This window comes from Phalacrocorax carbo, chromosome 1 (assembly GCF_963921805.1).
Source record: "Phalacrocorax carbo chromosome 1, bPhaCar2.1, whole genome shotgun sequence".
Lineage (NCBI taxonomy): Eukaryota > Metazoa > Chordata > Aves > Suliformes > Phalacrocoracidae > Phalacrocorax > Phalacrocorax carbo.
The window spans coordinates 57,314,164-57,328,708 of NC_087513.1; the positions used below are offsets into that span (position 1 = coordinate 57,314,164).

Below are 14,545 nucleotides of genomic sequence, written 5' to 3' on the forward strand. Positions count from 1 at the left end.
GCCCCTCCGCCCCGGGAGGCGCGGCGGCCCCGCCCCCAGCCCGCCAAGGCGGTGCCAGCCAATTACGGACGGAGGAGCGGGGCGATTAGCCTGTAGCCATGACGACGGCGGGAGGAGTAGTTGTTATTCATGAAGGGAGAGCCACGCCCCCGCGAAGAGCGCGAAGCCAATGGGAGAACCACTGCCAGCTCGACTCGTTTTCCATATATACACACACAACAGAGCCCGCTCGACGTGGCCGGTGCTTTCTACCCAATGGAAGAGTCGGTCCTCGTGACAAACAACCCTAAGGACCAATCGAATAAGAAGAGCCCAGGGATTAGGTGGGACTAAGCCGCTGCCACAAGATGAGCAGGGCCCGCCCCGGTGGGTGGGTACTCTCTCGGGCTAGCTAATGAGAAAGAGGGGATGTTTTTACGGATAGTAGCGTAAGCCAATGGAAAGGGGGGGAGGGTGCCGGGTGTCCCTCGGAGCAGCAGGCGCGGTTGCTCCGGCCGGGCGCTCCGCTGAGGTGAGGGTGAGGTGAGGCCCCGGGGCCCCGGCAGCTGTCAGGCCTCTTTGATGAAACCACCGGTTCCCGGGGTCGGTTTGGGACCGGCAAAGGTGCCCGCCGCCCCCTCAGGCCGTGGGACGCCGAGGAAATAAAATATCCCGCCCCGCTGAGGGGCTTTGCGGGCTGGCGGGCGGCCCCGAAGCGGGCGAGGGCCGAAGCCGCCCGTCGCCCTTCCCCTGCCGGGTCACGCACTCGCTCCTCAACCGCCACAAGCCCCAGCTTGGCACGGCGCCGAGGCCGGGAGGGTTTATGTTTATTAACCGGGCGGTAAAAACCACTTCAGTTGTCCCGGCTTATTTATGGCGGCGCGAGACTCGATGCTTTTATTAATTAAGCGGGCGAGAAAGGGGAAATTGAAGCTCAGGAAAAATTAACTCGCGGGAGTTAATTTCCGAGAGAAAAAAACCCCGAGGGAGCCCCATCCCGCCGCCACCGCCCCCCTCACGGCCGCTGACGTTAGGGGGCGGGGGTGCGCGGCGCCGGCGCGTGCGGGGCGGGCCGCGGGGCACGCGCGCGGGCGGGGAGGGGGGAGCGGGTCACGGGGCGCGAGGGGCGCGCGCGCGCGCGTCGCTTAAGAGCGCAGTGAGCGGGCCCTGTCGCGCATGCGCGGGTGGCCGTCGGTGCAGGGCGGCCGGGGCCGAGGAGCGGGTGAGGCGGCGGCGGCGGCGGCGGCGGCGGCGCCCGGCCCGGCCCGGCCCGGCCCGGCCGTTCCCCTCGTCTCCCTCCTGAGGGGAAGGGCCGGGCGCCTCGGCCCGGCAGTGAGCGCCGAGGGGCAGGGAGGCTGCCAGGCGGGGGCCGCTCTCCAGCGCGGGGGGGGACCTGTGGGGGTGCTGCCGGGCCGGGCCTTGCCTGTGGGAAGGGGCTGCCGCACGGGGTGGGGGCGGGAGGAGTCCCCCGGGTTTCCTGGTGGTGGTGGTCGTTATGCGAGCGCGGGGTGGGGAGGCCTGGGGTCGGAAAGGTGCGAGGTAGGCCCTGGGGCTGGTGCCGCCTGCTGCCTGCCCGCCCCGGGCTCCCGCGGGCTTTGTGCTGCCTCTCCCCGTTGCTAATGGTGGCTTCTCTTTGTCGGAGTGCAGGGTGACTTGTGAGGAGTTGCTTTCCCTGGAGCCTGAACCTGGGGGGTTGTTTGTGGCCTAGCAAGAAGTGGTTTCTTTTCCCGAGCTGTTGGCATCGTCTTGCTTGGATTCAGTCGTTCCCAGAGGAATGGAGGAATGCAGCTGATGAGTCCTTAACTACCCTGTGCTCCCATAGGCAGCACCAGAAGCTGGCTTCATCTTTTCCATTTTGGCCCTTCAGGGGTGGGCCTCTCATTGTTACCTGTTCTGGGTACCTTTTCAGTGGTGCTACAGACCAAAGGAGATGGAAGAAAAGGAGCGATGTGATAAATTCCAGCTGGTACCTTGAGACTAAGGGGATTCATATCTTTTGACTTTTTTTCCTAGGTGGGGAAGGGGGGAGGGAAGTATTATATTTTATGGGGTATGGGAGGAAGGAGGAAAAATGTGTTGCAGATCTTTATGTGGTTTTTAAAGCCAGCGATCAGAGGCAATTACTGAATAAACTGAAGCATAACAGGAGGGTTTGTGAGCTGGAAGCAGTGCTACCCTGCAAAAGAAAGGGGCAGTGGGCGGCTGTTGTGACTGTGGAGGAAGAAACTTCAGCCTCCTTCGTTTCTCGCCACCTACTCTCCATCCACCCTACGTGAAAATGAGTTGTGTGCCATGGAAAGGTGACAAGACCAAATCAGAATCACCGGAGCCACCCCAGCTGCCACCACTGCATATCTACCATGAGAAGCAGCGTAGGGAGCTGTGTGCCCTCCATGCCCTCAACAATGTCTTCCAGGACAGCAATGCCTTCACTAGGGAAACCCTGCAGGAGATTTTTCAGAGGTAGGATACTCTCTGCACTGATCTTAGCTTCCCCATGTCCTCTGTTGCTCAGAGGAGTTCTCAGATCTTGTTTGGTGGGAAAAAAAGAGAGCAAAGGAGGGGATTCAGGGTATGCCACTGCTTTGAACTGAATGTAGCTTCTTTATATTCCGTCCCTCTCCTTTTTTTATTTCTCTCTCCATGCAGAAATCCTCTGTCTCTTCACTTGTTTCTTAAACTATTCTGGTCTGCAGTTTTGAGCCCAAGGGCTTTATTGCAGATGCTGTCATGTGGTTGGGCTGCTGTCTTCTCCCCCACCCACCTTAATGCATCTTCTACCTGTCATATATTTCTGCCCCTGCCATGTGTAGATATGTTATCTTGATGTTAATAATGGATTTTGGGATTGCCTTGGGAGAGTGAAGGCAGCAGGAATGCCAAATGGGTCATTGTAAAAACTTCTTGATTTAGTACTGTAACACTTCTAAGTTTGTTGGTTTTTTTTTAATTGGGAGCTTTGCCAAATGAGTGACTCCTTATTCAAGCAGTTAAGTGAAGTTCTTTAAATATTATGGGTTTTTTTCCATGCAGCCAGACCCTGTGTACTCTGTCAAACTGGATTTAATTTCAGTAGCTAGATCCCCATTTTCTTTGGCATTGCTAAATGTTTCCCAGCGGCTTCAGATAATAAAACTGTTTTTGAGTATTACTGGGATAAAAGTAAGTTATTGGTGTGGCCTGTACAATAGTTCATATTTTGCTCAGTGTTTATTTTAAGCTGTTTTGATGCTCTGTGGAAATTCTCCTCTGTGTGCTTTTGAAAATTCTGGTGACCTTTTATTGATGAAGCTAAGTAATCAATTCAGAAAAGGTGTTTCCTGTGATAATCTGCAGATGTTGTAAACGTCATGTAAGTTACACTTGAATACGTGTTACCAGTGGTGGACAGCATCTTGTGTTTATGACAGGTAGGAAATAATGCCTCGTGGCAGCGGTTATGCAGGTATGGTTGGACAAGGTGGTCGTGGTGCCCTGCGCTAGGGGAGCACACACCTGTTGCTGCTGTCCTGAAAATCAGATTTATGGAACTGGTGCTTGACTCATCAAACATGTGCCTGTCTTTGGCAAAAGAAATGTGGTGATGGACAACAGCAAATACTGGATTGAAATGCTATTTACAATAGCCTTGTAAACAGAACTCCTATTGGTGAAGTGGAACTGGTCCGTGGCAGGCTCAAGGCACTCTTTGTCCAGTGTAAAGACGCTGTGGTTTTGTCCCAGAGCAGCGATTGTCAGAATCTTAATCACAGATGGATTGCTATTGGCCTGAAGCAAACAAAGGCATTTCATGTGGTAGGAGTGTGATGATCTAATTAGTTGGCTTTCATTGGGTCTGGTGAGAGAGAAGTAGTGTGCGGCATGAAACCTCCCAGAAAGAGCTGGGATGTTAATCTTGTCTGACCGCTTGCCCTAGAAGGTCTCTGACTCCAGCCTGGTATTGTTCCATCCTAATATTTGGATCAAGATACACAGATTGATTCAGCCCCATTTAAGTATGGAAATGTGTGTGAAAAATCCTCTCAGAAAAGGATGAGCTATAAGCCATGCATAAGAACTGCTGCTACCTTTGCCTCTGTTAGGTTGCGACTCATGTCTAACTCTTTGACTTGCCTTTAAGAAGTATGAATATAGTTGCCCTTTATACATTGCTTTTCCGTGTGCCTTTCCTGTGTCTAGACATATTCTATGTGTTGGCGGCTCTGAGAAAGGACTGAGGAATATTTTCAATAAGCTACAAAAATTTTGCAAGACGTGATTTTTAAACCCGGTGTTGACAAGGTAACGAAATCACAAATAAGCTTAAGCTTTCTGTAGCTTTTACCACATCCCTTGCAGAATGATTGAACCACATTGCTTCGTTATTAGTTTCCCTTTTGCTGCATCCCATTGCATAAGGCCAGCGTGGTCTGATGATTGTAGTCTCAAATGTGTGCCAAAACTTGCTCCAAGCTCCCCTCTGATTCTGTAGGCATTCCTCTCTTCTTTCCTCTAGCACAAGAAATAGCTTTCTGATGTTCCTCTGGCTTTTGTTGCAGGAAGTAAGATTGCATGTTCCAAATGTTCCATGGAGATACAAACAAAATCTCTTCACTTCACTGGAGTCTGAGTATCGAGACCTGATCAGGAAAAACAACTGTGTACAGGAATCTTGGAGCCTGCTGAGTTAAGGCAACATGTTGATAGAAAGCTCAGGAGAATTATTACCTGGATTTCTGTCCAGCTTTGCCAGTATTCCTCAGCTTAGTGTCTAGATAAAGAAAAAAAAAAATTAACTTTGGGGAGGCAAATTAATTCCTTGTCTAATCAGAATCCTTCAGCTGATGTTTGTGGACCCTGTTTAGGTGTGTCTGAGTAGAGATGTTGAGGAGATTCTCAGTGAAAGTTTGCCCATGGGTACCAGTTCTTGGAGTGTGTTGCCTCTTTTGGTCTCTCCATCTCATTTCTGGGGCTCTGGAAGTTACGGGAAGGAACAAAGATGTGTTCTTTCACCTCTTAAATAAGCTTGTCTCTAGAAAACGGTGCCACCAGAGGGTGCTTGTGCAACCCAAAGGGCTCTGTTAATTGGAAGGCTTTCCAAGCTCTGCTGGCACTCGTGAGAGCTAATAGGTTGAAGCAATGATCTTGAGGAATTAGTTGTAGCCAAGTGATCTTGCTTTATGGAGATGCTGGAAAAGATGTGGCAAGTCACAGTAGCCTCTCTGTGATTAGTAAAATAAAGCAGAGCTTTGGGGACTGGAAGCCATGGTTCTCTGAAAATGTCACTGCCTTGCTTGGAAGTGCCTGGTGGTGGGTATTAATAGCTTTTGCTATTACTACGCTGTTTCGGACTCTTTTCCCTTCTGTAGTTAAGTCACTTCCCAGGCTGTTCTGCTGCAGTCTGCTCCACTGCAAGAAAAATCACAGCTGATGCAAAAGGCTACCTGTCTGTAGCCTCTCTAGCTTTGGTTGATGTGAAACTCCCAGCTCAATCCACTGCTTTCTTGTCAAATGGCTTGTGTTGTACGGGGAGGAAGGTAGAAGGGCTGAGGGATTTTCACTGGATGAAATATGCCTGCACAACTCATGCTGTGCTAAAGGCTGAGTGAATAACATGCAGGAGTATCAGGAGCTTTGGGGAATGGAGTTGATGTGAGGGAGGGGTGGGTGAAACAGAATCACAGAACTGTCGGGGTTTGAAGGGACCTCTGGAGATCATCTCATCCAACCCCCCTGCTTGAGCAGGGACACCTAGAGCAGGGGGCACAGGAACGCATCCAGGTGGGTTTTGAATGTCTCCAGGGAAGGAGACTCCACAACCTCCCTGAGCAGCCTGTTCCAGTGCTCCATCACCCTCACAGTAAAGTAGTTTTTCCTCATATTGAGGTGGAACTTCCTGTGTTCCAACTTGTGCTCATTGCCCCTTGTCCTGTTGTTGGGCACCACTGAAGAGTCCAGTCCCATCCTCTTGACACCCACCCTTTAGATATTTGTAAGTATTGATGAGATCCCCCCTCACTCTTCTCTTCCCCAGGCTAAACAAACCCAGGTGTCTCAGACTTTCCTCATAAGGGAGATGCTCCAGTCCCCAGATCACCTTTGTAGCTCTCTGCTGGACTCTCCCCAATAGTTCCCTGTCTTTCCTGAACTGGGGAGCCCAGAACCGAACACAGTACTCCAGATGTGGCCTGACTAGAGGGGGATGATAACCTCTCCTCGACCTGCTGGCCATGCTCCTTTTTATGCATCCCAGGATACCATTGGCCACGACAGCACAGTGCTGGCTCAGAGTCAGCCTGCTGTCCACCAGCACTCCCAGGTCCTTAGCGGAGCCACTTCCCAGCACACCAACCCCCAGCCTGTACTGGTGCATGGGGTTGTTCCTTCCCAGGAACAGGACCGTACACTTGCTTTTGTTGAAACATGGGTGTTTAGATGATATGAAGCATCTGAATCTTGTGCCAGCAGAGCTAATGGGGTCCCTACCAATCAAAAGAGCAACCCATCACAACAGAATTGGTCTCAGACTTGACTTTCTTTCGTTTGGCATGAGAGCCTTGCTGTTACCTGCTCCCAGTTTCCCCCTGTGGTTGCTCTTTCAGCTGTTGAAGCCCATCTGTCACCTTCATAATAATTCACTCCCTTGTGATTTCCCCTCCTTACAAAATTGCTTGGGGGGGGGAAACATAAAACAATACGTGTCTAACTGTTTTGGGTTTTTTCTACTTGTCTCCATGTTTTATGCCTTGCATCTGTTACCTGCATTTGTGGAGAGGCTGTCTTATATTTTTGCGTGTAATATGATGGGGACTGTGATTCTGGATTTTTAGATGCTATAGAAATGCAAGTGATGCTTAGGCAAGCTTATGGATTAAAGCTGAGGAGATTTGTTTGCAACAAGGTTAGCTGTTACCTACAGCAACAGATTTTTGTTTTTTATCCTATAGCAACGGCAATGCTTTAGAAAGCTCCCAAACCCAAGTATCTTCACAGCTTTGTGTCTGAATATTTCTCTCATCTACCACTGGGGGGTGAGGAAGAACAACTGTTTCTGCAGCCAACCCACCCTGCCTCCTGTTATCTCATCCAGTCTTCGAGACTCGTGTTGGCTGTTGAGCTCTTGAAATTGTGATAGCTGTTGTTCTAAATGGCAAACCAGCATCTACTCCGACCATGAATTGAGGAAAAAGTAATTGAAGCATTTCTTCAGGAGTACTGGTTCAAGGGGGGGGGGGAGGGGGGGGGAAGAAGAGCTTCCTGCTTTGAGGTCTCTTTCATGTCAAAGCTAGGATCTTTGGAGGCTTTGTACATCAAAGTTATTCTTAATGCACTATTTAGCCTTCTCAGCCCCTCTGAGTGATAAGGGGGAACAGAATAGAATCAGAGAATAGTTTGGGTTGGGACCTTTTGTGTTTAAACACAAAACCCCTGAAAGCAGGCTTCAAGTTATACGGCACGTAGCCCTTTCCAGCTGCGGAATATAGGTTCTGCAAATGCCTGCTAGAGCAGTGTCCTTTTCTATTGGCAGGCTGTCTCCCAACACCATGGTGACACCCCACAAGAAGAGCATGCTGGGGAACGGAAACTATGATGTGAACGTGATCATGGCAGCGCTTCAGACCAAAGGCTATGAGGCGGTTTGGTGGGACAAGCGCAGGTACTGAGAAGTCGGGTAATCCTGGAGATGGCTGCTCTTTGTAAAAATGAGAAAGAGATGAAGTTAAAGTATCAGAATATCATCTTACTGCTGTCTTTTCTGCACTCTTTCAGGGATGTTAATGTCATTGCCCTATCTAACGTGATGGGCTTCATCATGAATCTGCCCTCCAGCCTTTGCTGGGGCCCCTTGAAGCTCCCCCTCAAGCGACAGCACTGGATCTGCGTCCGGGAGGTGGGAGGCACCTACTACAACCTTGACTCCAAACTCAAGGTGCCCGAGTGGATTGGAGGTGAAAGTGAGCTCAGGTAGGATTTTTTTATTGTGGTCCTCCTCAAATCCTTCCCTCTTGGACATGAGGAATCTGTCCTTAAACAGCTCATGGTTAAAACATTCATGGTTGACCTTCAATAGCAAAGATTTGAGAGTAGTGAGGTTCTTGTGCCTTCGCTTAGATTTATACCCCGTTTGTGCAAAGCTAGGAAAATGCTTTTGCCAGAGGTGATATCTGCGAGCTCAGGAAAGCCCGACTCTGTCTCTTATGTGGCTGGCTCTGTCAATAGTGATGAAGGTAGGGGCCAAATGTGGTATTAGTGGGTGACACCTGCAATGAGAGGTGCTGTGCCTCGCCTTCTCCTCAAATGAGAGAGTATCAGTATTCCTTTGCCTCTGTAGTAGTGATCTATGTGCACGTTCCCAACAAAAGGCTTTCCAGATTAGAAGTGCAGCCTTTTTCCAGCAAGCAGCTTTCACTGCTGTCAGGGAATCACCTGCCTGGATAAGCGTACGCTGTGCTTCTGGCTCGACTCCCCTCTTCAATCTTAATGTGAAGTAGTTGGTGTAATTACTTTGACTGTAAAGTCTCACATGCTCTTAGTTGCCGTTCGGCTTCCATTCCATCCTGTTCTAAAGCATACTAGCAGTTTTGCTGTCTCAGCTAGGCTTGTTCTGAGGTAGAGATTGCACATGAAGGATATTTGGAGAGCCTACCGTGCTGTTAAAGCCTTGATAAAGTGAATGTCAGCCTTTTGTGAACTTCTGGGATGAAGTAACACAGTTCTGGAACTGCTGTGCAGAGCTTCTGGTGGATTTTATCCTAGGTGTGCTGTTCTTCAGCAATAAATAAGGGCTTCCTATATAGGGAATTTTGGAAGTCTGGGCCGAAAGATATCAGAAGACATTGATTTGACTTTCATAGTTACTAGAGACAATGCAAGTTTGATACTAGAAAAAGCTTATGGGCAGAAAGGGGCTGCAGAACCATGTCGAATGACCAGGTGGTACACTGCTCCTACAACCTGTGATAAGGATGTTGAAACCATGTTAGTTTTGTGGTTGTTTTCTGGTTTTTTTTTACAAGTATTCCAGATTTGTTGGAATTATTTTAAAACACAGTGGGATTCTTGATCTCTGAGATCTGAAGAAACTGAACTTGGTCTTAATTCTATTTTTGCCACCTTGGAAAGTGTTACCTACATAGACATCTCTGCTGAGGTTAAGATCACTCTTATCCCATTCTGCAATAACTTGCTCTGTTAGAAGTGTGATAAATCTCATGGGGGAAGTTTAATATTTGGGCCTTTTGTGTTGTTTTTTTAAGTCAGAAAATAACTGAAGATGGTGTGCCTGGGTTTCCCAGCCATTCCTTGTGTTTGCAGATTTAGTTGTGTTTAGTTGTTGCAGAAGATGACAAAGTCCTATCTTCAGTAGTGCTTATTTCTGTTTCTTTTGTATGATAGGAAATTTTTGAAACACCAGCTGAGAGGAAAGAACTGTGAACTCCTGCTGGTGGTGCCAGAGGAGGTGGAAGCACATCAGAGCTGGAGAGCTGACGTGTGACCCGCACAGTCTCTGTCCTCCCACTACAGCTCTTCCCCTTTACTGAACTCCCGATGTCCTGAAACCTGGATAACGGGTGCCCCGACTCTTCTTGTCCGGAAACTTCCTTTGTTAGGCTCTTCTCTTCCTTCCTTGGTGCAATAGGGCAACAGTGTAGGACACTGCAGGGCAGGGGGGGAAGAATTGAGGGCAGAGTGGAGGAAACTGGAAGCCAATCACTTTAACTGCAGAGGTGGGTGAGCCATGTGCCCTTCGGCCAGCTAGAAGGCGTTGTGCTCTTCAAAACTGGGCTTTGGGACTAGGGTGTCAGGAAGCCTCTGGCCTCCCTTTCCCCACACTGGTCAGGGCTGCATGTGTTGGGATGCTGCTCCCTCCAGGGAGGAGCAGGGGCCGAGCATGCTGCTGCTTCTTTGGGAGTGTTTCCCTCCAAAACAAGTCGTCCTGAAGACATTTGCAGTTCCTAAGGGTCTCTCAGGACACTCAAACACTAGGAATGGTACGGTGCTCAGCATGACCCTCTGCTTCCTAGGGATGGTTTGTGCCAGGAATGAAAAATTATAACAGTGTCATTTTTCAATAAATCCTTTGGGTAGCTAGAGGATTCTTCCCCAGTGTCTCCAGGGATTTATGCACGAGGCAAGCAGTTCTTTGGCAGCATGTGGCTGGCTAGGGTGATGTGGAAACAGCAAGCACAGGCTAATTGAGGAGTTTCTTGACTGGAGAGGGGCCATAATCTGCTTTTGTTTCTTTGTGCTGTGTTGGGGTTGGGTTTTTTTTCTTAATATCTGTGTTGGTTTTCTGCATGGTCACCCAGTAGTTCAGGGGCTGCTCAGAGAGAAGAAGAAAATTGAAGGGGTTTTGAAATGAATTCATTCCCTTTTATTTTCCTTTTTCCAGAAGCCTAGCCCACAGTAACGAACGTCATGCAAAATGTTCCAGAAAAGAGGTAAAGTTACAAAGCAGGAATTGGCTGAGGAGGAAGTCTTTGTAGTAGTCAGGTTTTGCCCCTTTTCATAGTTACTAGGTGATAGGGTGGGAGATGCAGAGGGTCTACCAGAGCCTTCAGGCGCTAGGGAGACCCTGGCCTGGAAGTTGAACCAATGTCTCTTAGTGTTGGCCAACAAACATTCCGTTATGGACAAATCACTTTGTCCTCCCTTCCCTTCCATGGGGAAAAGAGTGACTAGGCACAGAGGCGCTACGAGGAACCTGTACTGGCTGTTTCCTGGTCACCTGGGCGAGCCATAGCTCAGTCATGCCTTCCACAGCAGGAGGAAGAAATGCTGAATTTGGAAGAGACTCTTGCATTTGGCTCTTCCTGGCTGAGCTGCCATTTGCTTCTCTGTTACGCATGGGATGTCTCAGTAAAACAGCCATCTCTGGGACATGATGGAGCTTGAAGGATCCTGCTCCATCATGCTGGGAAGTCTCATTACTGGCATTTGAGCTTGTGAAAGGAGGGGCCTTGTAACTACCTTTTCTCAGTTATTTTTCTCTTGAGAGCTCCACGGAGCGCAAGCGGGTGTTTGAAGTCGAGAGACCACCACACTTGCACCTTCCCAACAGCAAACACAGGCCATGTGGCGACAGGATGACTATGATGTTCACTGCCCCCGGACACCTGGCCAGCAGCATTTCAGAGTCTTTTGAGCACAGCCTCCCCCAGCCAAGGGCAAATGGCTCTTAGGTTTTAAAGACCCAACATTTCTATAAAGTCCTATTTCATAACACATTCCACTGACTGATACCAGCTGGCAGAGTTTTTAAACACTTTACGGGCAGGAGGCGCAGCCTGCAGGCGCTCTGCTTGTGACTTGAAGCCATTTCTTCAAGGTGGGGTGGGTGGGAGGGTGGGAACAAATCTCAACAGCAATGTTTTCTGTGCTGATTGAAGTCGCACTTTGGAGAAACCCTATTTGCATGGAAACTGCAAGCCAACAGCTCAGTGCACAATATGCAAAGATGTTTTAAAACATTTTTGGGGCTACTTTATTCTCCTTGTATGTCAGCAGCTTTCCCATGGCGGGAAGGCCAGGGGGAAACAGCGTGATCCGGCTGCTCAGGTAACAGGAAAGCGCACTATCGTGCCCCCATGGGAGGCGAGGCTGCCGTGCCCGAGAGGGTGGGTGAGCTGGTCCAGTCCCACCGCTTGGGAGTGGGGAAGCCTGCGTTTGTTTTCTTGCCTGGTTGGTTTTTGTTAGAGACTTGTCTTGGGTTTGTTTACAGAGATGTATTTTGTTTAACCAAATATTAAAAATGGAAGAAAAAAATTTCCATATAAATGTCCTCTTACTTCTCTATGTTCAGCTGAATTGTTCTGTAACAAAGTATGTAAAGGAAAAATAAAATTTTTTTTTCTTTGGTTATAAAATTGCAACCTTTCTCAGAGCTAAGAACTTTGGAAGTTAGTTGCTGGTGCTGAGGTAGAATCACCTCTCCCAGAGCTGCCGTAAGCCAGCTGTGCTTTGTCAGCCACCTGCAGGTGCCAAAACCTGTCCATCCCTTCCCCTGCAGCCATGCAGGGGCTCTCCCTGCAAAGCCCCCAACAGCTCTAAAAGGCAGGCTCACTTCTAAAGGATGTCTATTAAAACCACACTGCTCAGGTTGGATTTATTTAATATTCAATACAAAAAAATACGCAGCTGATATATCTGAGTTCTACTTTATGAGGCAGAGGTTCTGTGTGGAGGTGATCGTCTTGAACCTGGCCTGCTGCTCCCTCTCTACTCCCAAATGTGAAGTTGCAGGGACCGTGTTTTTGCACATGTCTTCCCAAAGAGCACGTTCTGCAGGGTACAGCTACCTGCACCCCTCCTTCCTTTGCTTTGCCTGCTGGGAAAGTTGCTCCTCTTCCCATTACTGGTATCCTTCGGCTCCAAGTCGGGTGGGAAGGGATTTGTTTAGTTTGGCCAGTGCCTTCCAAAGCCTGACTTGTGCCCCAGGGTGGGCGTGCGGGGGGCAAGGAGCTTCCCCCAGTTCAAGTCCTCGTAACTGGTGGTGGCACACTGAATGAAAGGAAAGACTCGCGACTTCTACAGGGAGAGGGTGCAGACAGGACCTTTCATCGGGTCTGGAGAGGGGACTTCCCCCACCTCATTATGAACAGGTCAATGTCCCAAAGGAGAACCAAAAATAAAAACAAACAAACAAAAAAATGCCCTGACCCAACAAATCAACAGTTCAATATATCATAATCTCAAGGTCTTCCCACATGATACGAATCCAACGCAACTCCTGCAAAATTAGATTTTTCCGGACAGTGGAGGCAGGGCCCCTGGCATTCCCCCCGAGAGCCCTGTGTTGGGTCCGAGGAGGATCTGGAAGGAAAACGGTCAGTTGAGGGGCCGCAAGGACACAGGGCGCCTGCCCTCCCTCCTCCCCCCAGTTGCATGGTGGGACACTGATGTTTCCACCAGCTTTAAGCAGCATTGGCTCCCTGCCCCGCTATGACAACCAAGTTTAATGCTCGACCTCAGCAAACACCACCGGAGGGGGTTTGGCGGTTGCTGCCTCAGGCCTGTGTGCGGTCCTCACCGCTTATTTCAGCCCAGCAAAAGCTGGGCTGCGTTTGCTGGAGTTTGCTGCCAGCCTGTTAGCAGGAATCAGCGAGGCCGCCCCATTGGAACACCCGACCAGAGCATCTGGTGGGATGAACGAGGCCAGAACGTGTAACAACCTGCACTTTGTTCCCTCAGCTCCTTTGACAGCTGGTAGCCGGCAGTGGGTACAGGCACCCTGAGCCAGCTCCGAGGGGCTGGCAGAGCACTCCAGGGCACCCCCGCCTCACCTGTCGCTGCTGCAGCTGTTGCTGTTGCTCCATCTGCAGTTTTTCAGTTTCAAAAACGACAGGAAGAACCAGAATCATGAAGGAGGTGGTCCCAATCCACAGAGCTGCCCTGGAGAACCTAGGGAGGAGAAAGCATATTAGGAATCAGAAACGGTTCCTTAGCTGCTTCTCAGGGACACTAGGCTTCTCCCACGTTTCCCTTTCTGTGCCTTAGACAACAGCCTTCCCCCAGCTCCACCCTCGAGCCCATTTTCCCGAAAAGCGTGTCCATTCGCCCAGCGTGCAAAACACCGAATTACGCACAAAGCAGAGGTATTTCATTCAAATAACTTTTGTGCAGAGGCGGGTGCTAGGCGGTAACCCCACAACGCCAGCATGCCGCACCGAGGCACACAACGTATTCACAGTTAAATGTGTCAGTCACAGCCAATATTCCCGCCCCCCGCAGCTGATCATTGGGTCGTTTCTCTCTCGTTTCACCTTAAAGGCACAGCTCCCTTTAAATTTACCACGCATGCGCAGAAAGTGAGTGGCTTATTGAAGTAGGGGGTTTTCCAGCCTGTAGGCGTGATTTTTAGTATTACAATGAGGATGGTCCACCTAAAGGACGCTTAGTTTTAGCTCTTACCAACATCCCGATTAGTTGTTCTCCTGGACTATACACTTATCACCCAGCTCTCGGCGTCTTCTGAGGCGGGATGTTCCCTGCTATCAGTCTCTCAGCTCTCAAGGATATAGCCGTAAAACAAACGCTTCCCTACCTCCCGGCTCCCTTCTCTGGCCGCCACGTTCTCTTTCACCAGGCTCACGCGGTGCATTCTTATTACTTAGCAGAAAAACTCCATTTCCCTCGGGACACCGCCCGCCGCACCGCCCCCCGCCCGGCCCTGCCCCGCCGCCCCGGAGCAAAGGCCGGTTCCCCGCCGCCCCCTCACCGGTACATCTTCTGCGCTACCGTCAGCGACAGGTCGAAGGTGGCTCCGGCCGCCGAGCGGAGGCTCTCGGGGAACATCTCCGTCAGCCCCCACAGCCGCTCCGCCAGCGTCTCCTCCAGCTGCGGGCGGCACGGCGTCAGGCACGGCGTCAGGCCCCGCGCCCCGGCACGGGCCCCGCGCGCCCCCGCCCGCCCCGCCCCGCTACCTCCTCCTCGTCATCCTCCTCCTCCTCCAGTTCGTCCTCCAGCTCCTCGGCCTTGCCCGGACCGCCCTTGGGCAGCAGCTCCTCCGGGGACAGGGACGCAGCGGCCGCCATTGCCGTCAGCCAGGGACAGAGGGGCGGAGGGGGGTGGAAGGCCGCCGGAAGCG

General features: G+C 50.5%; 2 protein-coding genes across 4 annotated transcripts; one reads left to right on the top strand and one right to left on the bottom strand.

Moving 5' to 3' along the window:
- Positions 1–476: 476 nt before the first annotated feature.
- Positions 477–11,726, top strand: JOSD1 (Josephin domain containing 1). 3 transcript variants are annotated; one of them, XM_064454396.1, is made up of 5 exons: positions 477–511; positions 1,627–2,442; positions 7,487–7,615; positions 7,729–7,923; positions 9,355–11,726. In XM_064454396.1, exons 2-5 carry the CDS (start codon positions 2,258–2,260, stop codon positions 9,452–9,454), a joined length of 609 nt encoding a protein of 202 aa, XP_064310466.1. In that variant the 5' UTR covers positions 477–511; positions 1,627–2,257; the 3' UTR covers positions 9,455–11,726. The 3 variants fall into 3 exon arrangements, with proteins under 3 accessions (XP_064310466.1, XP_064310475.1, XP_064310457.1); XM_064454405.1 differs by lacking the exon at positions 477–511 and adding an exon at positions 1,104–1,201 and having other exon boundaries at positions 10,352–11,726; XM_064454387.1 differs by lacking the exon at positions 477–511 and adding an exon at positions 1,105–1,201.
- Positions 11,727–12,034: 308 nt separating this feature from the next.
- On the bottom strand, positions 12,035–14,537 carry TOMM22 (translocase of outer mitochondrial membrane 22). The gene is made up of 4 exons (XM_064454419.1): positions 14,382–14,537; positions 14,177–14,295; positions 13,242–13,359; positions 12,035–12,771 (listed from the first exon to the last, which is right to left on the bottom strand). The coding sequence occupies exons 1-4, from the start codon at positions 14,490–14,492 to the stop codon at positions 12,697–12,699; spliced, it is 423 nt and encodes a 140-aa protein (XP_064310489.1). The 5' UTR covers positions 14,493–14,537; the 3' UTR covers positions 12,035–12,696.
- Positions 14,538–14,545: the final 8 nt, after the last annotated feature.